The sequence below is a fragment of the Xiphophorus maculatus genome, chromosome 12, assembly GCF_002775205.1.
Source record: "Xiphophorus maculatus strain JP 163 A chromosome 12, X_maculatus-5.0-male, whole genome shotgun sequence".
NCBI classification, from domain to species: domain Eukaryota; kingdom Metazoa; phylum Chordata; class Actinopteri; order Cyprinodontiformes; family Poeciliidae; genus Xiphophorus; species Xiphophorus maculatus.
This window is the reverse complement of record NC_036454.1, coordinates 12,241,273-12,264,381: the sequence shown is the minus strand read 5'-3', so window position 1 is coordinate 12,264,381 and position 23,109 is coordinate 12,241,273. Positions and strand designations below refer to the sequence as shown.

The following is a 23,109-nucleotide window of genomic DNA, read 5'->3' as shown; positions in this document are numbered from 1 at the left end:
CTGTGCAGCAAAATTGTATTTTCTTATAGCTTAATAATATTGTGTACCCTCAGACCTCAGAGTTCACCATCTGAGTGCAGTTTATTGCTCTTGAAAGTTTGAGAGAAGTTTTTTTTTTAATGGTGGCTGATATGGTGTCTGACCTTGCTCTGCCTGAGAGTGTTGTATATCCAACTTTTACAATCTTTATGTGGTAGTTGGCACTGTATGAATTTATGGTCTCGCTCCTGTTCTGACTCTTTTTCAAAGATGAGAGGTACCACAGCCAATACTAATAATGAGTCACATTTATAAGCACGTCAATGTAGGTGAGGTTTTTCTAAGTGTCAACCACTGATTATATTACGGCAATACATTATAGGCGTTAGTCACTTTTCTTTTGTCATGGGTTATTTTCTTCCTGTAGATTTTGTATTGCTGATAAATCCTAGGATGTACTGGTCTGTGGTGCCTGATAATATTATTCATAAGCCTTGAAGTATTTCTACATGTCACATAACCACAAGCTTCAATTTATTTTATGCAGTTTTATTTTGGTGAGCTAGACCAACACAAAGTCAGTCGAAGGATCTTTGCAGTTCTCATAGATTTACAGTGGGCCTCTTGTTAGTATAAGGGGATAGAAATATCCATATATTTTCAATAATAAATCACTGTTTTTTGAGATGTTCAAAGCTTGAGATATTGATGTTAATGCAGACTTTTGTTTAATGTTCAGAGCTTTATTACAGACCTATTTGATGTGACACTTGGTCTTCATGATGCTGTTTGTTCACTAAGCTTCCCTAAGCTTCCCAGACCTTCACAAAACAGCTGGTGTTTTATACAGAGATTAAATTAGACAGCTGGACTCTCTCTAACAGTTTGTGACTTTTAGGAGCAACTATTGGCATTTGATTTCATTTAAGGTAAGAGTATAACATGTGCTAAGTACATAGTGTATGCAGAATATTTTTACTTTTGCAAAGCACTGTAGGCTACCAATGTAGCAGTCCCATTATTAGAACAGCCATAAGATTTTGAAATATGCAGCCTCTCCCACTCCCTTGGTTTTCTTCCTCTATCTTCAGTCTCCCTCACTCTCATTGAGACCAATTAGACATACTTTATGGCATGCAGATTTTTTTTTCTCACAACATCCTCTGCACGCACATGCCAGACCGAGAGGCCTGTGGGACACGTTGTAAACAAACAGTCACTTGGCTGGCGCCCTGGTGATTCTGATGAACATGAAGGAAGACTAGAATTTGTGAAAGGAAGAACATGAAGAGAAAAAGCAACAAGAGGAATGAGTGGAGGCTGGAAGAGAAGGAGTAGGGACAAAGATGCATAAAAAGGATGTAATGGAGGAAATTCTAACTATAATAGAGAGAAACGGATGGGAGGAAAAGAAATATGCAAAGAGGAAGTGAAAAGAAGAAAGATGAGAAAAGAGAAGGCTGGACAAAGATGGGGGTAATCCCTCTGCACCTCCCTCTTTTGCCTCTCAGCTCTTCTCCCTCTGACAATGGAAGTGACAGAGCCAAAAGCAAAATTCTGGTGTCATGTTTGACTATTTGCTTTTATTACTTATCTCCAGTTCCCTACTGCTGTGGATGTCTTTGCATCTGAATCAATTTCCCCTCAAGCTAATATTTTAGAGTTAAGCACAAAAATCTGATACATTCGAGAGAGAACTACAGATTTGTATGCAGATATGGGTGTGTATATTGTATGTGTTGGCATGTGCGTGAGTGTGTATATGTGCAGAGGGAGGGATTGGGGTGGAGGTTAAGAACAACAGCTGTGCCTGTAGGGCCCTCATTTGTACTTTAACTGGATTTGTGACATCTCAGGGTAATTTAGTTTGAAACATTTATAGGTTCTAAACAGGACAATGAAAAGGTGCATCACTTCCAACAGCAAAAAGTAAGCATCTTGGTTTACACTGTCCCATATGGTCAAAATAGTCCCAGAATGAAAGTAGAGATGGTCAATTCAGTTAGCCGTAGAGCAGGAGATTAGGAATGTGAAAATGGACAGTTTTGTACAAGTTTCTGGACATAAGCATATAAACCTGAGGAAAAATGTGCCACATTCTACTCAGTTACTAATTTATTATTTATTAACATGATTGTTTAAATGAAATTGTAATAAATATATAAAATAATCCCTATTTGTTAAAGTATTTACTTAAGCATATAAAAAAAGCACTGTTCAAAAGCCCATGCTGCTAAGCCAAGCCAAGTGACCACAGCTGCAAACCTACCAAGACAAGTGAGTCCACTTAGACTAAAAAGCCCTGATCAGAGAACAAGACACTTGATCCTTGGTAACTCTGGAGGAGCGGACGAGAGCCACAGCTCTACTGGTAGATGATTTTGACAGTAGTCTGACAATTTATACATCTTGGCTTCCCGGCAGACCTGTCACAAGAAAATCTTTTTGAAAAAAAGCTACAGATAGTCCTGGTTAAAGTTTGCCATAAGGCATGTAGTAGAAACACAGCAAAAACTGTGATACTCTGTTTAGACAAGACCATCACTGAACTATGTGAAAAGTATTGGGGAAAAAACATCACTGAACATCAGACTGAACATATCAGCCCTGGTGTGTGAATACTTTCATCAAATTCTGGAACAAAACTTCTAAGACGTTGCTAACAACTTAAATGCCCCCTGGGAGACCTGTTCCTAGTTTGTTGTGGCCAGTCACAGTCGCAATGTATCAAAATGTGAAAAGGAGATGTGAATCTGGTTACTTTATTGACTTTTTTAACAAAATGGAATAAAACTGTTGCAAGATGGTGATGAAATAGTGTAAAAATAGCAAGGCGGTTTCACATATTAAAGCAAAAAATTATTACTAAACTGAAACATGCTAATAATATGCTATCTCTAAAATAAAAAAAAAGCTACAAAGAATGTAATTATAGATTTGGGATAAGATGAACTCACATTTTGGAATTCCTGCTAAAATAAAATCTTGCCGTCTGTGTGACAATACATAAAGTCACTCTTGAAGAATTAGATCCCCTTTCTTCCACTCTTTTTTCAGACTAATGATGCCACGACTAAAATGTTAATTACAGCTAAAAAGAGAGATGATTGTGGAGATGAAGTAGCAATTAGCATGTATCATAGTCACCATCATTACCGCAATTAGCTGCTGCAGAAACATGGAAAATTATTTACCAAATAGTGAAATGCTCATCATTTGCTTATTCAGAGCACGGAATGTTTCAGTAGCAGTGTTAGAAACAAAAAACGTACCCCCCTAAATTTCCATAATTGATGTCACTTAAAAAATTAACTATTGCCAGCCTTCGAGCAGGCAAAAAAAGCAAATACTGAGCTCTCTGGAAAGTAGGACTTATTCAGTCAGAAAGACAGGAATAAGCATGTGAACTTACTGAGAGCCTGTCAGCACAGAGATACTGACACTTTATTAAACACAAGTATCAACCATAACACATTTACATGTTCTTTCTGCCTCAATGCTCTGAAATGTTCCCTCTTTTTTCTTCCCCTCTGTTACTTTGCTGATGACATTTAAAACCTTCCTAAATTGCCTGTTCCATACCTGAGCAGAGCCTGAGAGATTCTGCTCATATTCCCAAGATGAGGCTATTATCGTCCTCTCAATCCATGGCTGAACAAAATGCCCCCTCCATTTTGTCCTAATCTGACTAATGTACTAAAACGTAAAGGTCAATTCACATCTACACCACCCTGAGGAGGTATTTTTCAGTGTTGATATATATATATATATATATATATATATATATATATATATATATATATATATATATATATATATACACACACGCCATCACATTCAATAAATTAGAATATGTGTTTGATGAGACTAATTTGTCAGATTAAAAGTACGTTTTGAAAATTGACAACCTTGAATCAGGTATCTAACATACCTTTCATCAAAGCTACATGTTTGAATATATATATATATATATATATATATAATATATATATATATATATATATATATATATATATATATATATATATATATATATATATAGCTCTAATTTATTGTTTTGATCACACGTTTCCATTACTGTAAGAAGAAAATGATCATAATTAACATAAAGGCTTTCAAACATTCATCTGTGTAAGTAATACATTTATAATGTGCTTCACTTAGTAACAGTTCCTGAAATAAATGTACTTCAATGATATTCTCATTATTAAGAAAATTCTGATTGAAAGCTAGTATAATGAAGATAAAATTCAATTGCTGAGCCATTGTCTTGCTTACCTTGCTGTACAAAGGACCCATACACAAACCACATGGAATTGTACAGCGTGGTTGAAGACACTGATCCCATGGGCAGCCGCGGTGGGTTGAGCCAGTTCAGCAAGTACACCAGGATGCCAATGAGGAGCACAGTGCCTGCAATGCACGCCCACAGCGACAGGTCGAAAGGTGCCAAGCAGGCAAACATGTCCACTGTGCGCTCGGCCTTGCGCAGCAGAACGCCCACGGAATAATCCATGTAGCGTGTGGTGAAGTCTACAACACTCTCCCGCTCAGGCGTGATGGTCAGAGCAGAGAGTCCAACATCAGCTCGCTGTGAGAGACAGAGAAAGAAGAGGAGTGAGAGATTTGTTCAGGACTATTATACCAAAAGACCAAGCATTGATTTGAGGAGAGACCCTTTGCTCATTTTTTAAATCATAATTTTAATTACTTTGTCAGATTTTACAACTTTCACAGTTTTAGGCTTTTTTGTTTGTTAATAATCCCCTTTATTCATAAATAGTCAGAAACACAAACAAATGTTTCTACTTCGACACCTTCGCATTCGTCATCAGAGTACACAACTAATGTTTTCCCATAGTGTTGCTAAGTGTAATAGATATAAAAAAAAATCAAAATACAGACGCTTTTCTTAGACTAACTTTTTACCATACACATCATTTGATATCCGACATATGGGTTTATGATTAATGTGTCATTAGGTTTGTTGGTTTCTTGAACCCAAATTCTAGATTTTTGCTGTTGAAATGTAAGTTATATTGCTTTAATCAAGCATTACATTGGATTGTATCAATATATATATATATATATATTATTTTAAGATAACATTAGCTCTTACCTGCTAGTCAGAGGTTAGTTCTAGCTACTGTATGGCTCAACATCCACACTTTGACCAAAGAATTTGAAGTAAATAGAGGCACAAATGAACATTGTCAATTTTGTTGAGTATAAACCTGTTGCCTAGATTCAGTGTTTCATTAATAAATAGTTTTAGACATTATGAGGATGTTTTTGCATCATTCATTCCATATTACAATGGGGAGCAGTTAGTTGCACAAATGCCCTGGAGCAAGATGGCCCTGAGTTAATAATCAATGTGAAGATGAATAAAAATAGTTTTTACAAATTAGAGTGAAAAAAACTAATGGCAATAACTAAAGCAACATGGGAGATATTCATAGTGAATACACTTAATATGTAGCCTTACTAAAGCACCTCAAAATTAGATTTTCATTAGATGTTTGGTGTGTTATGACTCATCCTTTATTGAGTTGGACTAGATGGAAGAGATGAACAGAAGCAGAGGAAATCAAGAGTGGACCCTGAAAACCTGCAGACAGACAATTTAGCAAATAAATATAGTGTATGTCATTTACTCCTGCTGTCGAGAATAAAATTAAAAGTTAACCGAAAATCTTTGGCTTTAAAAGTTAAAAACAAGTGGGCTAGGCTAGGCTAGGACTCCAACATTTGCTCAGCCACAGGTGTTTTCTTTTCATTAGCTTACTCTCTTTTTATTCTGTGCAACTGTAACTGGGATAAATTCCATTTTGAAATAGATACGTTTGTTAATTAAAATGCTTCTATCCACAGAGCTTAAAAACAACTGAAGATATCTGCTTAAGGAAATCAAATTCAGCTGGGAGGTTCTGCTTGTTTTGAAAACCCACAAATAAAATCTGATCATGACAGAGAAAATTATTACCTAAAACAACAATATCATTTAGTTGCTTGAAGCAACTCATCTTTAGATCACAGACAAATTTTGTAAAACTATATTGTGAAAGATTTTTTCTTAAGAGCCACTGCAGTCTAACATCCTGTCCCCGGAGCCTTTGCCTTTCAAACGCAAAAACTTAATAGAAACAAAAACATTTATCTACCTCATGCTAATTTCATACTTCAGTAGTTGAGAAAGAAGACAAAACGCTTAAGTTTGCAAAATGTGTCCTTTCTACTGCATAAACAGAACATCAGAAGAAACCCTGCAGGACGCCTGTTGGTAGAAACAGAACAACAGCATCCATAAAAATTGTGTTTGTTTGAGTAGGCATGAAATCCCATGTAGGTGAATGTGGTCAGTGCACATACAAACTTACAGAAAGAACTGTGGGTAATAATTATCTAATATAATTAGGTTTTGAAGAGATAAACAGTGCTGCTGACTGATAGGGAAAACCAAACTACGTCCCTGTTGAGTTTATTTACATCTTGCACTTGCATGCATGCACATAAATATGCATTGTGCTCAAAGGCTTTCTCTATAATTTTCTGAGGTGTAGCGGAGAAGGGCATGACAAATTTTTAGCAGCAACAAGCATTCAAGGTTAAGAGAACAGGAACTTAATTTCGACAACTGTTTAAACCTGAAACACATTAAAGGGAATATATAAATGTAGAATAAGGCCAAATTTATGACGATCCATTGACAATGTCAGTTCTGCACAGCAACTTAATAAAAGTCTGTAAGAGTGGATGAGAACATAATGGGAAAATCATCAGACCCTTCATGCATTTTTTTTTATTTTGCTGTAAATAAAATATGTTTTTGCTTATTTTTGACAATGTGCAAATGCTCTAAGTATGGTTTGTTTCATCCAGGGTAATAGTTTTTAGTTTCAACAATTAAAACTATTTACCAGAAGTATAGAACTGAACTTAACTTTTTATGTATCTCGGATCATTTTGGATGTAGTGATGTCATTAATTTAGAAGATTTTGTATTATTAAGACTGATTTCTATCATGATTCATGGATGTTAGAGTAATCTACGGATTGTGGGTTTGATTTTACTCTTTTCTTTTTGTCATGTTCTTTTCTTAGCTCTCCTGAATTATGTTCTATTGATGTGTTTTCTTTTTCAATGTTTTGTTGTATATTTTTTCAGCTGGTTCTACTTAATGCTCTTCCCAAGCTTTACGTCTGTACAGTTCTCCATTCATCCATCTATCTGTCCGACTTAAACACATAAATTCTCACTAAAATAAAATGTGCCATTATTGAAGGGATATCAGTATGTTTGCTGTATATCTGGAAACTACAGAAGCACTGTTTTTGCTTCTTCACACTTTTGAAGAAGTGTGAAGAAGCATGACTGGTTTAACAATTAAAATTATTATTATTTTTTGTAATTATGATTTTCATGTCACCTTAAAAACCAGTTCCCCCATGAGTCCATTCCACTGGCCGTCGGACTGCAAGCTTCCGTATTTGTGGTCTGGAGCCACATAGATCTCGTACTTAAAGCCCAGGTAGTTGGACAGCGCATCCAAGACGTCAATTGAAAAGCCTTGGTACTTCTTTGGTTTCCCAAGCACATTCTCTGACACCATCACAAATGGCTCCTCCTGGAAGACAACAATCAATCAATTACTAAAAAAGTAAATAAAGAGCCTAAGAAACACACTAATAATTTCAGTGGTAAATCACACATTACTCAAATCTATTCACTCTGAAAGCCCTTTTAGCAAAATTGTACATACAAATATGTAAGTCTCCAAAAGAAAGATGTGGACATTAGTAAGACCATGAAATTACAATCGAGAAAATAAAATATAAATGAATATTTTAGTGGTTATCTTAGATAGACAAGAAGCAATATGTGAGTAAACTTAGGCCATGATTTATTTCTTTACATATTATATTTATATTCTGTTCAGTAGATTGAGTTTTTCCACCACTCTTATTTTTCTTTAATAAATCTCTATTGATGAGTGAAATGTTGAATGCCTGTACAGTGTATCCTGAGATTTATGAGAGCCTGTGTATTATTGACTGAGTATCTACTGCACACATTTTCACACACACACATTTACACATAGGCACAAGATATCCCAGATATTCGCTCTGTGGTTTCTAATCCTCGCTAGCTGTGGCAGTTCAATAAGCTATTAGGCAGTGAGTGGACATGCATGCCAAAGCTCTTTCTCGCCAAAAGTATCCATCTATCAAAGTAAGAACACCCCTCAACACTCACAAGTATAGCCTCCAAGTAACCACAAAGGTGCCATAGAACGCTTCCTTTAGTTTCAAAGCACAAAATGTTGGCACCATTAAAATACTTAATAATTCTAAATAATATCTTAGGCAATTAACTAAATTAAAATGAATACCCACAGGAAATCTTCACAGGTCATCAAACTAAAAGGGTTTATTTGTGATTGTTTCGTAATTCATAATTATAAATTTTTGCAAACTAAATAGTTTTGGGTTTTTTTTAATCAAAGTTGGATAGCTATGTACAGTAGTTAAAACTGAACACTCCTCTAATAATCAATCCAAAAGTTTGGAAGAAAAATCACTAAAAAGATCAGAGTTGTAATGGCATAATTTCCAACAAATTAAACATTGTCATTGTAAAGCCATAATTGTAAAGAAATTGTAAAGAAATAATCTTTACTATAATTATTGGGTTTTCAATTCAGTAGAGAATCGGTGGAAGGAGTTCAAGATTAGGATGATAGAAAGGAGGCATTCCAAGCTCAGGGACTTGGTGCTCCCAGCCAAAGATTAATCACCGAAATATCAGAGGAAACTGGTCAAAAATGATAATAAGGGTTTGGTTCTTGCACTGATCATTAAGAAATATATGAATCATGTTTAATAGATTTTTTTTTCTGGTGAAACCTGATTAAAATCTTTTAGCAAGTTAATTGCAGGGTTAATTGTATTTTCATCAAGACCATTTATTGACAAAATAGTCAACATTTTCAATTCAAAAAGCCTTTTTGCTATTAAATTATTGAATAAGTAGATGAATGAGTTCAACAACATTTATCAGTTTTAATCTGCCATCAGCTTGGTGCAAAGTGCCATCACACCCATTAAGCTTTCAAGTGTTTCAGGAAGCTCTGATCATACTTGTATCTTCTTTGAAAAAATACTTGTTTTAAAACGCATTTTGCACAGAGAAGGCATTTTAGGCTTGAAAAGCTTTGGTAATAAGATAACTCCTGTTTGCATAACTTGCACACCACAATGGTCTTTTTCCCAGCGTCTCATCAGATTTATATAATAATCCCAAGTGGGTCGAAAAAAAAAGCAGCTTTGTCATTTCATGCACTACTGTTTGTGTATGTGTGTTGTGCAACAGATTTAAAGGTGTTGCAAAAACACAACACAAAGATTCCAGCTCTAGACTACTGGATGTAAAAAGAAAAAAAAAAACACAAATGAGATTAACTGCGTTTTAAAAAATGTTCACATCAAAATCTGTGCAATTCATAATTCAAAATTAACATGTTAAAGTTAAAGTCCTTTTTATGTCGTTATAAAATCTCAGTAGAACAGATTGTGTTATTATCATTTGATAATCCTTGTACAACATTTAATTGTCCTTTAATTGTCCATTTGCTATCAGAAACTAACTTGTTGGTTGAATGAAAAGTAATTTTAAATTTAAATTTGCTTGAGATATGAATAATTTTGGGCTAAATTGCATATGATATGTAAACTGATTCATCTTTACCCTTTAACTCTTAAGTTGTGGCTCCTGCGAATCATATCAACCATGAAACTAAATGTCTCTCTTCTTTTATAGCATTGATTTAGTCATGGTCTAGTCATTTCAGTGTATCCAAAGGTAAATTGAGAAAAGTAGTGTGACGCCCCTGCGGTGCTGTTGTATGTGTGTGCTGTATAGTGCAGGCTGCTTTTCCATTAGGTCCTTGATTGTGGGAGGTGCCTCCCAGACCTGGATGGTATATAAGGAGCGCCGTTCCATCAATCGGTGTGTGTGGCCGGCTGACAACAGAAGCAGACGCGATCCGGACTCAGAGGCGGCGCTGACACCTTGTGTTTTTAAATAAATGCCTCGCAAGAGGTTAAAAACCGTTGGGTTTGCCGTGTCCTCCCTACTTTTGTTGCGGCCATCCGAGCCGGGCCGTAACAAATGGGGGCTCGTCAAAAACTACATTTCTACCGTTTGGTAATTTGTGGGTTTGGGTGCATAACGTGTTTCATTGATCTTTTTCCTATTTGTAGGAGTACGCGGTGACATCATCGTTGTAGGTGGGACGCGGCTTTCTTAACCGGTTTGTTTGTTGTGGGCAGCTGTGGCTTGTTTGGTGGATTGGTCCGGTGTACAGGTGAGTGGAATGTTTTGGGGCTTGTGCATCAATGTTGGTTCTGTTCTAGTGATTGTGTCTCCTGCTAGGCTAAGAGGTGCTGTCGCTTTAGACTTCACCTGTTTGTTTTTTGGTAGTGTCGTGGGGGTTTGCGGTTAGCGTTCACTGTGCAAGCAGTGATCTCGGGGGCAATCCGTAAGATTAATTTCTTACTGGGTTAGTGCTTAATAAACCCGCCGCCGATCCACGTGAAGTGCCAGGTATTAGTTACGCAGGTGAGTCGTGGCAGGCAGGTTAAGTATAGTGGGGACATAATTACTTTGGGCCCGTTGTGCACTGGTTTCAATTTACTTTCACTTTTCACTGTATTTGCAGTTTCGCTTGTTTTCTCTTCCTGTGGTGTGCGATTACCGTTTTTGCTTAACAATGGAGTTTGATCTGGACGATTTTGTAGCTGAGCCTTCTTTAGAGAAGTTTAGTGTGGCTACTAAAAATGATCTCATAGCTATTGCTGCTCAGTTTGAAGTACCTGTGGTTAAACAGGAGAAAAAGGAGGTTATTAAAAGGCGACTGTATGCCGCGTTGGTTGAGCAACACATTTTGCCACCTCCCGAACCGACTACCTTGGGTGAGGTTGGGGCGTTTAACGCTGAGGTCCGTAAATTGGAGTTGGAGTTGGAAATGCGCCGTTTGGAGCTCCGTGAGAGGGAGCTGCACCATCAAGTGGAGATGCGCAGATTGGAATTAGATGCGGCTGCGAAACGCGAGTCTGCGCGCGTTTTTGTTGATCTGGATGGTACTTCTGCGCGGGCAGAGTTTGACGTAAACAAATGCATTCGCTTGATTCCACCCTTTACAGAGTTGGATGTGGATAAATATTTCGTCTTGTTTGAACGTGTGGCGAAGACACTGAAGTGGCCTCAAGAGGTTTGGCCGTTGCTTTTGCAGTGCGTTTTTACTGGTAAAGCACAGGAAGCCTATGCCTCGCTGTCAGCTGGTGACAGTTTAGATTATAATAAGGTGAAGAGTGCAGTGGAAAATCCTATGAACTCGTGCCTGAGGCATATAGACAAAAATTTCGCCACTATAAGAAAGCCGCCATTCAAAGTTACACTGAATTTGGCCGTATTAAAACAGCCTTATTTGATCGGTGGTGCGCTGCACAGGACGTTAGGAACTTTGATCAGCTCCGCGACCTGATTTTGTTGGAGGAATTTAAAAATGGCTTACCGGAAAACATCGCAACTTACGTAAATGAGCAGAAAGTTAAGAATGTGTCAGAGGCTGCAGTGTTGGCAGACGATTACGTGCTGACTCATAAGGATTTTTCAGATCATGTGGGTTTCAGACAATTTGTTGGGCGAAACGTGAGCCGCGTTGATCGGGTTGGTGTTGCTGGGCAACTTGAGGCGAGACAGTTTAAAAGTCCGGTCTCAGATAGTCGGGTTTGTCACTACTGTCACAGACGTGGACACATTAAAGCGGATTGTCATCGGCTCAAGGTTGGAGCGGAAAAGTTTCAAACTGCTCCTAAAGGAGTTGGCTTGGCTGCGCCGGTGCGGAGTCCTTCAATGACCACCAGGAGCGCTCGCTGTTCTGAAGTAGGTGACTCGTATCTGCCTTTCATTCGTGAGGGGTTTGTGTTTCTGCCAAACGGCGGGGAAAAGGTTCAAGTTAAGATTCTGAGGGACACTGGGGCGTTTGATTCTTTCATTAGAGCTGACGTGTTGCCGTTCTCGGCAGAGTCTGAGACAGGTGCCTGTGTTCCGATTCGGGGAATGGGATTGAACGTAATGTTTGTTCCATTACATGAAGTGTCTCTCGAGTGCGAACTATTTACTGGTGTCGCACAATTAGCTGTGCGCCCTGCTTTGCCAATTGACGGAGTCTCTGTGATTTTGGGTAACGGTTTAGCTGGAACGCGTTTGTGGGTGGACACTGTGCCGTGGGATGGCCTGGTTTCGTCGGAGCCAGTTGAGCGGGTCATTTCTCAGGTTGATGAGAATCGCAGGGAATTCTCAGATGTATTTACCGCATGTGCAGTTACTCGGGCCATGGCGCGCGCGCAGAGCGGACAAGAGGGGAAATGTGCGAATAAAATTAATTTGCCTTTGTCCAGTTTTCCTGTGTCTCTGTCTTGCAGTGAGTTCACGGCGGAGCAGCGAGCCGATGATTCTTTGAGGACTCTTTTCGATCAGGTGCGCCCGCTGAGTGAAATAGCGGACTGTGCATGTGGATATTTCCTGCAGGACGCGTTGTTGGTGAGGAAATGGTCACCACATGCTGACATTGTGGGTGAGCCGGTGTTTCAGGTAGTGGTTCCCAGTAAACTCCGCTCCGCAGTGTTAAAAGTTGCTCATGACGAGGCTGGCCATTCTGGTGTACGCAAGACGTATGACCGGGTTCTAAGACATTTTTTCTGGCCGCGTCTTAAAAAGGACGTTTCGTCTTATGTTAAAGTGTGTCATGTCTGTCAGCTCATAGCCAAGCCTAATCAGGTTTTGAAACCGTTTCCTTTAAGCCCAATTATTGCCGCATCTGATCCATTTGAGCATTTGATAATCGACTGCGTGGGCCCGTTACCCCGCTCAAAGGCTGGGTCATCATATCTGCTCACTGTGATGTGTCAGACTACACGTTATCCAGCAGCTTATCCGTTACGTACAATTACTGCTAGGTCAGTTGTACGTGCACTCACTCAGTTCTTTTCGGTGTTTGGCATCCCTAAAGTAATACAGTCTGACCAAGGAACTAATTTTTTATCTCATTTGTTCAGTCAGGTTCTGAAACAGCTACGGGTGCGACATAGTAAAGCGACAGCGTATCATCCAGAAAGTCAGGGGGCCTTGGAGCGCTTCCACCAGTCTCTGAAGTCTCTCCTGCGCGCTTACTGTACAGAACTGGCGGGTGACTGGGAGGAAGGTTTGCCTTGGCTAATGCTGGCCGCCAGAGAGGTAACCCAGGAAAGCACCGGGTTTAGCCCGAATGAACTGGTTTTTGCGCACACCGTGAAGGGTCCGTTGGCTGTGGTGGCGGACGGGCTGACGGAGCCTGCTCCACCGAAAAACCTGGTGGATTATGTTAATGGTTTCAGAAGACGCTTATATTTGGCACGGGACCTCGTTAAGGAGAAATTGACTGTGGCGCAGAAGAAAATGAAAAGCTTGTTCGATCGGCGTGTTGAGGCGCGCACATTTCTGCCGGGTGATCAAGTGTTGGCTTTGTGTCCAGTCGTGACTTCTCCGTTTCAGGCGAAGTTCACTGGTCCGTATACAGTTCTGGAGCGGGTTTCCGATCAGAACTATCTAATATCTATGCCAGAGCGGAGAAAGACAACCCAGTTGTGTCATGTCAACATATTAAAACCGTATTATGCTCGTGATGTTGATTTATTTCAGCCACAGAGTAATGTTGCCACGCCTGCGTGTGCCGTAGACAACCTTGCTGGGAGGAGCGAGACTTTCAGCACCACGGACAGCGCTCTGTCACCTGTGGGGGATGACGGTGACACGGATGGGTTGGACAGCTCCCTGATTCATGGGCGTCTTAAAAACTCCGAAACTTTGAGTAAATTGGACACGTTGTTGGCTCACTTACCTGCGGGTCGTGCTATGCAGTTAGCAGAGCTGATAAGAGAATTTCCATGCCTATTTTCGGACACGCCAGGTCGTACACATTTGATAGAACATGATGTGGATGTGGGAGACTCTAAACCCATAAAGCAACGATTTTACAGGGTGAATCTGGAGAAGCGCGAACGCTTGGATGCTGAAGTGGATTACATGCTTCGTAATGGGATTGCAGAACCGAGTATGTCCAGTTGGGCATCACCTTGTATTCTGGTCCCCAAGTCTGATAACACTCCGCGTTTCTGCTCGGATTTTCGCAAGCTTAACGCTGTTACAAAACCAGATTGTTTCCCGTTACCGAGAATGGATGATTGTGTCGACCAGGTGGGTTCTGCTAACTTTGTCAGTAAATTTGATCTTTTAAAAGGTTACTGGCAGGTGCCATTGACAAAGCGCGCACGTGAAGTGTCGGCGTTTGTTACACCTACAGGCTTGTATTCTTATACTGTAATGCCGTTTGGTCTGAGAAATGCGCCGGCGACGTTTCAAAGGCTAATGAACAGAGTGGTTGGTGACATGACTGGTTGTGCGGTTTACTTGGACGACGTGGTGGTGTACTCCAACACGTGGGAAGAGCACGTGGAGCGCATCCGGGAGCTTTTCACTCGTTTGGCGGGGGCGAGGTTAACGGTCAACCTGGCCAAATGCGAGTTTGGAAGGGCGACTGTTACCTATTTAGGTCGTGTGGTTGGCCAAGGTGAGGTCCGCCCTGTTGCAGCAAAGGTTCAGGCGGTAGAGCAGTTTCCTGTTCCTGCTACAAAGAAGGAGCTAATGCGTTTTCTTGGGCTGGTGGGATATTACAGATGTTTTTGTCGGAACTTCTCATCTGTGGTGGTGCCGCTGACAAATTTACTGCGCAAAGACGTAAAGTTTGAGTGGTCTACCCTTTGTCAACAGGCTTTTGAGCAGGTGAAAAGGCTCCTCTGTGCTGCTCCTGTATTGGCTGCACCACGTCTTAAACATCCTTTCCAGCTCTACGTGGACGCCAGTCACGTGGGTGCTGGAGCTGTCCTTACACAGACTGATGACCTGGGTATTGGCAGGCCGGTGAGTTATTTTTCAAAAAAGTTCAATCAGCTGAACTACTCTGTGATTGAGAAGGAGACGTTTGCTTTGATCTTAGCCCTGAAACATTTTGATGTTTATTTAAGTGGTGGCGTTAACATCGTGGTGTTTACAGATCATAATCCGCTGACGTTCCTGTCATCACTGAAATGTCCAAATCAGCGTTTGATTCGCTGGTCATTGTTCCTGCAGTCCTACAATCTGGATATTCATTACATTAAAGGAAAAGACAATGTCATGGCCGATGCGTTATCGCGCGCTCCACTTTTGTAGCATGTTTGTTTTTTTGTGCCTGTTTTTCTTCCTGTTCCCTTTCTCTGTTCCTTAAAAGAGCTTCTGAGTGCACCAGTTGCTGGTCTGGAGAAGTGAACTGAGGAAAGAACCTGTACATTTAACATCAACTTGGCTAAGTATGTGGGAAAAAGCAACATGTTAATGGTGACTGGGTTTGCTTTGCACTTGTGGTGAATTTAGGTTGGCGCAGGGTTCCATATAGGAACCTGCTTTTTTATGGGCGGGGGTGTGACGCCCCTGCGGTGCTGTTGTATGTGTGTGCTGTATAGTGCAGGCTGCTTTTCCATTAGGTCCTTGATTGTGGGAGGTGCCTCCCAGACCTGGATGGTATATAAGGAGCGCCGTTCCATCAATCGGTGTGTGTGGCCGGCTGACAACAGAAGCAGACGCGATCCGGACTCAGAGGCGGCGCTGACACCTTGTGTTTTTAAATAAATGCCTCGCAAGAGGTTAAAAACCGTTGGGTTTGCCGTGTCCTCCCTACTTTTGTTGCGGCCATCCGAGCCGGGCCGTAACAGTAGTAAAAATCAATTAAAACAATCCTGTTAATCATTTAGTAAATATATCCCAAAATTCATAGTAGTCATACTGGTTTAAAAGGAAGGCATTATTGTATAAAACCTTGAAGTTGCATCCAAGCGCATACCCTTCAGTCTGTTTTCATCCACATCTTAGTAAGTTAGAGGCAACCCTTGGATGAAACAAAATAAAACCAAACTGCATATTGAAGACAAAGGTTCTAGGAGGAGTGCACTGTTTGAAACTGTTCTTTCACTGGTTTTTCTTAGTAACATTGAAGGTTGCCAAGACAGACTTATATTCAGGTGTGCTATAACAATAGTTGACAGCTTTTTCCCCCTCTCTGTGGCTTATTGACAACAAAATGGACTTTTCCAACATCTGAAAGGATGAATGCACCTGCAGCGCCTTCTGTATTTTTTGTAAGCTTTTCAAGTCTAGGATTGAGAAAACAATTAATGTCTCTGCAACTATCAGGCACAACTACTTTTAAAAAAAAACAGCCATGCAGTTTCACATAAACTCTACATGCAATATTTATACTACTTTAATATTTAACGCGTATTGTTACACTGCAATACGTGTAACTGCATAAGTGACTGCATAAGTCAATTGCAATGATTTTTTTTTAGGGAAATGATGGTCAATCGGGGTGAAAAAACAAGTCAGGACTGAGTTTTATTTTTTTTTCATTTGAGGACTAAAGTTCAAAATCATCTCTTTCCATCACAATGATGAACTTCTCTGTGTTGCTTTATAACATACTATTCTAATAAAATAGATTGAAGTTTGTGATTGTAAAGGTAAAACAAGCCCCACAAAAAATACCAGGGCTATGAAGAGTTTTACTTTATTGATCACACCTATTTGATTGCTTTTTAGCAAATAATGAATTACCCAATTTCTTGCAATCAGTTTCAGCTGCATTGTGTGTATGTCAGAGGGATTAAAATGACAGTGGAGAATTACGTAAAAACAACCATGAGGCATTGTTCCATCTGCGCCAATGGTTTAGGCACAGATGGTACATCTGTGTCTAAACTGTGGTGGTGTGAAGAATATATTCTTGGCACAGAGTTCCACCTTAACATAGTTTACACACTACACCATGCCAGACTATTATTGTTGACTGTGCCCATCCCATTATGACCACGCTGCACTCATTTCTTGATGTTTACATTCAACAGGGCCTGATCTACTAAATGTTTGATTGTAAAAAAAAAAAAAAAAGGTGAAAACTTCACATCACACCTGATCTACAAACAACGTAGATGAGGTTTGCAAACAAGATTGCATAGTCAAATAAGGAGAATCGCAGGTACAATAAATTTAGAAATCTGATTTAGTAATTTGATTCCTTGAAATTGGCCTCTGTTTCCATCATAACAATGATTCTAATGGTGATTAAAGCTGTTCTTAGGCGAGTTTTACTGAGAAGTAGTTTGTATGACGAGTTCAGCAGACGCCCAGTTCCACCAGGTGATTGCTAATTGTTCCTGCGCTAGTCTGGTGAAGATGAGTGGGGGAGGAATGATCTGTTGTGTAGAAGCTTAGTTGGGGACTACAGCTCCAAAGAAGAGCTTTGGGTAAATAGACAGCGCTTTGTCAGAGCAACCGCTAAAGCACCCCTGCATGCCTATCACAGAAGATTCATCACAAATGAAAGAATCAAAGCAACACTGCATGTGTTTTTGATGTGGGAATAACATTATAACATGATTTAAAGCTAAAGTCAATTTTACATATTATCCACCTTTTAATGTTTTTCACAACAATGCTGGTGACACTGATTTGTAACACTAATTTGCACTTTATGTTACCATTTGCTACTTTATTAAACAGTATTCTGTAATTTCTGCCTACCATATTTGCTTTTCTCTTCCTGATATGGTGCCCATCTCAAATTTCCATCCACACTCATCACTTTCCTCTGCACTAATTTCTTTGGCACAGGTTCATTCTGTCTCCTCTTGAATGGATGTACCACATGTCTCATTGCTGGCTCTGTGCTTCTAGAGGATAGGAGGAAAGAACTCAAATTTCCCATAAAAACAAAGTAATGACATTTCAAAAGCCCACGGAGGGGGATGTGGGGACTGACAGAGTCATGGTGATTTCACAAAACGGTGAACAATTTAAAAACACTGTGGCTTTGTCTGTCAAACTGATTTTAAAGAATATTTTGAAAAAAAAAAAAAAAATCTCCCTGGCAGTCTCTGCATAAGATTGTATTTTATATTGTTAGAGAAAATGAAATTTCCTTCTGTCATTCTTTCCAAGAGATGAAAAATGTGATTCCAAAAACAAAGGCCTGTGTTGTGACTCTAATGCAAACTCTTCAAGGTTCTATATCGCTCTATATGTGGGACTTAGTCTTTAATCTTTAGCATCTCAGCAAGAGATGAAAAGCTTTTAGAAACTGGACATAAACACTCTCCTTTCATATCTTATGCACTTTTGCATAAGATACCTTGTAAATATTTCAGGGAGTCAGTTTCTGATTGAAAACATCCATTGAATGAAACAATATCTGGTACAATGGTTTGTCTTTTCATAGGTGTACATAAAACCAAGACACATAATTATAGGGTTTGCACTGTGCTGTAGTGGTCTTTGTTCCAAAAGTACAAAAGTTTCAAAATTGACTTTTTGAAAAGAAAAAATAAATAAATGAGTAAAAAATAGCAAAATATGTTTCTCCCTTACTAGTTCTAGAATGGTAAACTATTTCAGATAAAAGTCTAAAGTGGCTGAAAAGGACCATTTAATGCATATAAACGAAATAACTAATGAGACTTTTTTTAACAGCAACACATATGCATTCAAAAAAAATGAGATTGTGTTCTGTCTTTTGTGCTGAAATCTCAAACCAGCTAATTTTCTAAACTACATGAATGCAACCGTTTTATTAATTATTGAACATTATGTTCACAGTGTTTTAGGTTGTAGGCAAAAAACAACAGCAAGAAAACTGGGGTTGTGATCATACATTCCGGCTATAAATCAAAACTATACACAACTTGATTTCACAAAAAGAAAATGTTAACCATATTTTGGGGCACAGAAAATCCCTTTTTTTCATAACAAGTAAATAGTGTTTTAAATAATCTGTATAGTATTTAATTTCAGACTTAATCTGTCCAATCATGATGTTATTTTAGTTTGTCAAATTCAAAAGGTTCTCCTGAAAAAACATCAGAAATGCACACTTAGTTGTGTTTTCAAAAACACAACTAAGTGTTGTGTTTTCAAACACTTAGTTTGAAAACACAACAGAAACTGTTGGTTTTTAAAGTTTAAAAATTCTAATTCGGATAGAGCAGTGAATGCATCTAATATTTTGTACCATGCATGATCAAATGCAGAAATGCTCATTAAAAAACAGTGAAACAGCAATTTGGTTTAGTACCTGACATATTTGCAGTATTTTAACAGTGCTACAAACTGTTTTCATCACTCCATTGTCTTTTTTTTCTGATCAAGTAGCCAAAATTTTTCCACACAAATCATTCAGTGTGAGAGAGGTTTTTTTAGTGCTTAAGCAGAACGTTGTTGGCCAGCCTGACATCGTCTTCATTAACTGATAACTTAAGAGAACTACTTCCTTTAATACTTGAAAAATAAGGCTAAGAGTGACTGAATAGCATTCTGAGAGACAGGCTTAACTTTGATTAGAGCTAAGACCATGAGATTTCATGAGATCTTTGGTTGATGTATTCAACATTGTCTCCTAAGCTTTCAGTAAAATCTCAGGTTAGTTCAGAGAAAACATTCCACAAGACTTACTTCACCATAGTTGAAGAGTAGAAACCATAAAATATTACAGCAGCAAAATGAGAAAACCACTATTTATTTAAGGGCTCAAGCTAAATAAAAAAACAAAAAAAAACAATTATAGAAAAAAAAGTCATTATTTAAACGCCAATAATGATTTCCAACAAGATGTGGTCTGATAAATTAACTCATGTTCCTTTTTGAAACACAGTTATAAGCCAGGTTCCTTTGAGTTTGCAGTTGTGATATGTTTCGGTCACATTTGTAAATGGGGTCATTTAACTGAGGGTTGAGAAAGACCCCGCAAATTATTACTGCGACACAGCCTTTCCTGTTAAATACTAATTTATTAATATAGGGTCAGATAATCAATAGCACTGATTTAAAGTCAACGGCTCTAATAGGTCTATGATCTACTTAGCGATTAACTGTTCAATAACTATTTAACACTGTGTGATGATGGAAAGACTGAATCTGTTGTTGTAAGAGTCTGTCTTTGTGGGCGCTTGTGTGTATTTATAAATACAAGCTCCCAACAGTTTTCATCTGTGTTTCAGCACAATAAACAAATATTGATGGTCCAACTAAGAAATGCTTGTGCCCCACAGTATTGTCAGAGAAAAAAACAAATTCAGGGGCAAAACTGAAAGAAATAGGTTTCATAAACCCTACAGGAAAACTATTACAGACACACTCACACACTGACACACACACGCAGAAGATCAGAACGCACAGCCTCCAACCATTCACAGATGAAAAGAGCCCAGTACATCCAAGCAGTACCCAGGACATTTCACATGGTTTCTGTCTCACACACACACAATATGTCTTTCTATCTACACAGAGACTTTGCATTGACTTCCATTCATTTTTAATTAATTTCCATATCCAAACCCTGACTCTAAACTCTAAAACCTAAACTCAATTCACACCATAGTCCTAAATCTAACCCTTAACCAAAAAAAACAGGGTTACTATTACACAAACACACACACACCCTCAACCTGAGCATCAAACAGGAAGGCTGGACCAGAAGTGCAACACAGAATTTAAATGCACAGACTACTTTTTTGTTGTCAATTTATTCTATCACCCCACTTTAGATGCGATACTCAAAAACACAGTCCATATCTTTTCTCCCTTTAAAGATTATGAAAATCAAAGACTTCAAAATAAACCAAAAGGGAGAAAAGGAGTAACAAAGATGTGTAGCATCTATTTTTCCCACTGTTTCCGAATTCAATGACAGGATATGAAAAATTCACAACAGAAAAACTGCAGGTGAATCAGAATAGTTAATAAACAGGATGCCCACTGTCATCAGTGGTCTCAGTCAATTTGCTATTAGATAGCCAAATGGAGTATAACAACAATTATTAGTATTGGTACTCTGTTTTCTCACTACATCCTCTATGTCCTCTATGTCCTCTATGTCCTTGTCCCATTTTCCTTTTCATATATAAGGACTTAAGATATCTCCTGCTGGATCTCTGCAGAGACAGAGATCCAGCTCTCTCTCCATCTTGTTGGATGGAGAGAGAGCTACAACTTAAGACAGGCAGCAAAATAAAAGCGGAATGTTTGGCATGAAAATAGGGTAAAAACAGGCTATTTTCACGCCAGGTTAAACTGATCTTCTGTATGTGAGTATGTGTAGATTTGTGAGTGTAGGGGAGTCCCAAAATAAAATAAGACATGGACGCATTGGTTATTGACTCACCAGAACAGTGACAACTCTTAGCACGACTCCCCTCATGTTGTTTTCCAATTTCCTGTCAGTCAAAGTGCCATTCAGTCCATGAACCGGGTCCCATGTGGCGAGCTGGAAAGTATACCCAAAAAGAGGAACATTAAACCTGAAATGCCAAAAACGTGATGACATTTTAGTTTTGATTTACATACGAAGGTTTTCCACAGTCAAAACATGTAGTACAGTAGACTGATTTAAATATCTCAACATGTAGAGGGATATATTATAAAATATTGAATTTAAACAAATTTGACATACGCTGCACCCAAATGACACTGATAACATAATTTTTTTAACTCAACCAAAATAATCCCAATTAATGGTGATAATTAGTTACTAAATATGAAACAGTATGCATGACGGTGCTCAAACCTGTAGAGATCTTAAAATGTCTTTAAAGGTCTGTGGTTTCTACCTAGTAGATAGTGTATACAGCTTTACAATCCTTTATGCACTGATTTGCAATAACATTAGTTTCAGTGTACACAGGTGTTGAGTTGTGCTTTTTGTCATGGTTTGTGAGGGAGTATATCCTAAGGCTTATGCAGAAGTAAACAATCCGGTAACCAAAATGAGGGTTTAGGGCCCATCTACAAATAGAAACCACAGGCAAAATTTCTGGTAGGTGTTCTAATAGTTTTGTGTGAATGTCTTTTGTGAATTTGTATACTGTACATTTTTAAATAAAATGCATTTTTAATTCCTTCCCATAGTTAATAAGAACTTGCCAAGCTTCTATTTTATTTATTATTATTTTATTTAAATTTCATTCTCTGTAATCAGCCTGAAGGCAAAGTGTAACTAGGACAGATCATTAGTTCATTATCATTTTCTAACTTTAGGAAGCTATACAAGTTGTATTCCTCATCATTTAACTGAATGATCCTTGTCCACTGAGAACATGTTTTGCGACTTATTGCACCCAGTTTGCTATATTGGTGTGACTCTATAGCTAACAAGTTATGTACTTTAACATGTGATATGCAACAGGATCTATTCAAATCATGCGTATTACAAAACCAATAGCTTTTTGTTTGTCGAATCTGAACAGAAGTTCTTTACATTATGAACAAAAATGCACCTATCTCAACTTCTGCAAATGCCAGACACCAAATTTCCTTCCAGGAAAAAAAAACCCCAACAAAAATCAGAGGAATCACAAAGTAATTAGTCAAGAACATGGGAGAAATAGTTAAATGTATAGATTAGTAGATGAGCCTAAACATTAGAAGAATGTGGTAAAGAATAACATTGGTGTTTGTTTTGCAAATCAATATTTCTTTTCTTTTTATATGAAGAATTTATAAAACTTATTTATTCCACAAAATGATATAAATTCTAAGCAATTATGTTAAATAAAAACAATAATTTAATCAGACATTTAAAAATATTGTTATTTGAAAAGTCAGATTATTTCTATCAGAGATGCACTTTGATAATCGGATATCGGCAAAAACCTTTGATTTTCTGGAATTCAAAAGGTGCTGCAAGGTTCTGACCCAGACGTCGATGTCTATCAAATTGCATCATAAACGTCCAGTCTTTTCCCCAGGACCACATTATATAATCTCTGTACTGCCTTATGCTTTCAATAAAATATTATTTTTAGCTTCAAAGATCAAAGTAGGCTGGCTTCCCTGTGGACAGAGAACCAGTAGGAAAGAAATAAGTGATTTAGCTGTCTGCTATCCAAAGACAAACACACAGCTACATAAATACACTAGGAAGCACACACAGAATTAAACAGCTTGGT

At 38.5% G+C, this 23,109-nt stretch overlaps 1 protein-coding gene across 3 annotated transcripts in view; it reads right to left on the bottom strand.

Annotated features, from left to right (window-relative positions):
* grid2 (glutamate ionotropic receptor delta type subunit 2) overlaps window positions 1–23,109 on the bottom strand; it is a 452,662-nt gene that overhangs the window by 98,578 nt on the left and 330,975 nt on the right. For all 3 annotated transcript variants that reach the window (XR_002753592.1, XM_023343824.1, XM_023343825.1), the window contains exons 9-11: window positions 21,327–21,428; window positions 7,410–7,607; window positions 4,258–4,570 (exon numbers count right to left, since the gene is read on the bottom strand). Coding sequence is in view for 2 of the 3 variants with exons in the window: in XM_023343824.1 (XP_023199592.1) it covers window positions 4,258–4,570; window positions 7,410–7,607; window positions 21,327–21,428 (613 nt within the window). In the remaining variant the exon portion in view is untranslated. The remainder of the gene's footprint in view (window positions 1–4,257; window positions 4,571–7,409; window positions 7,608–21,326; window positions 21,429–23,109) is intronic.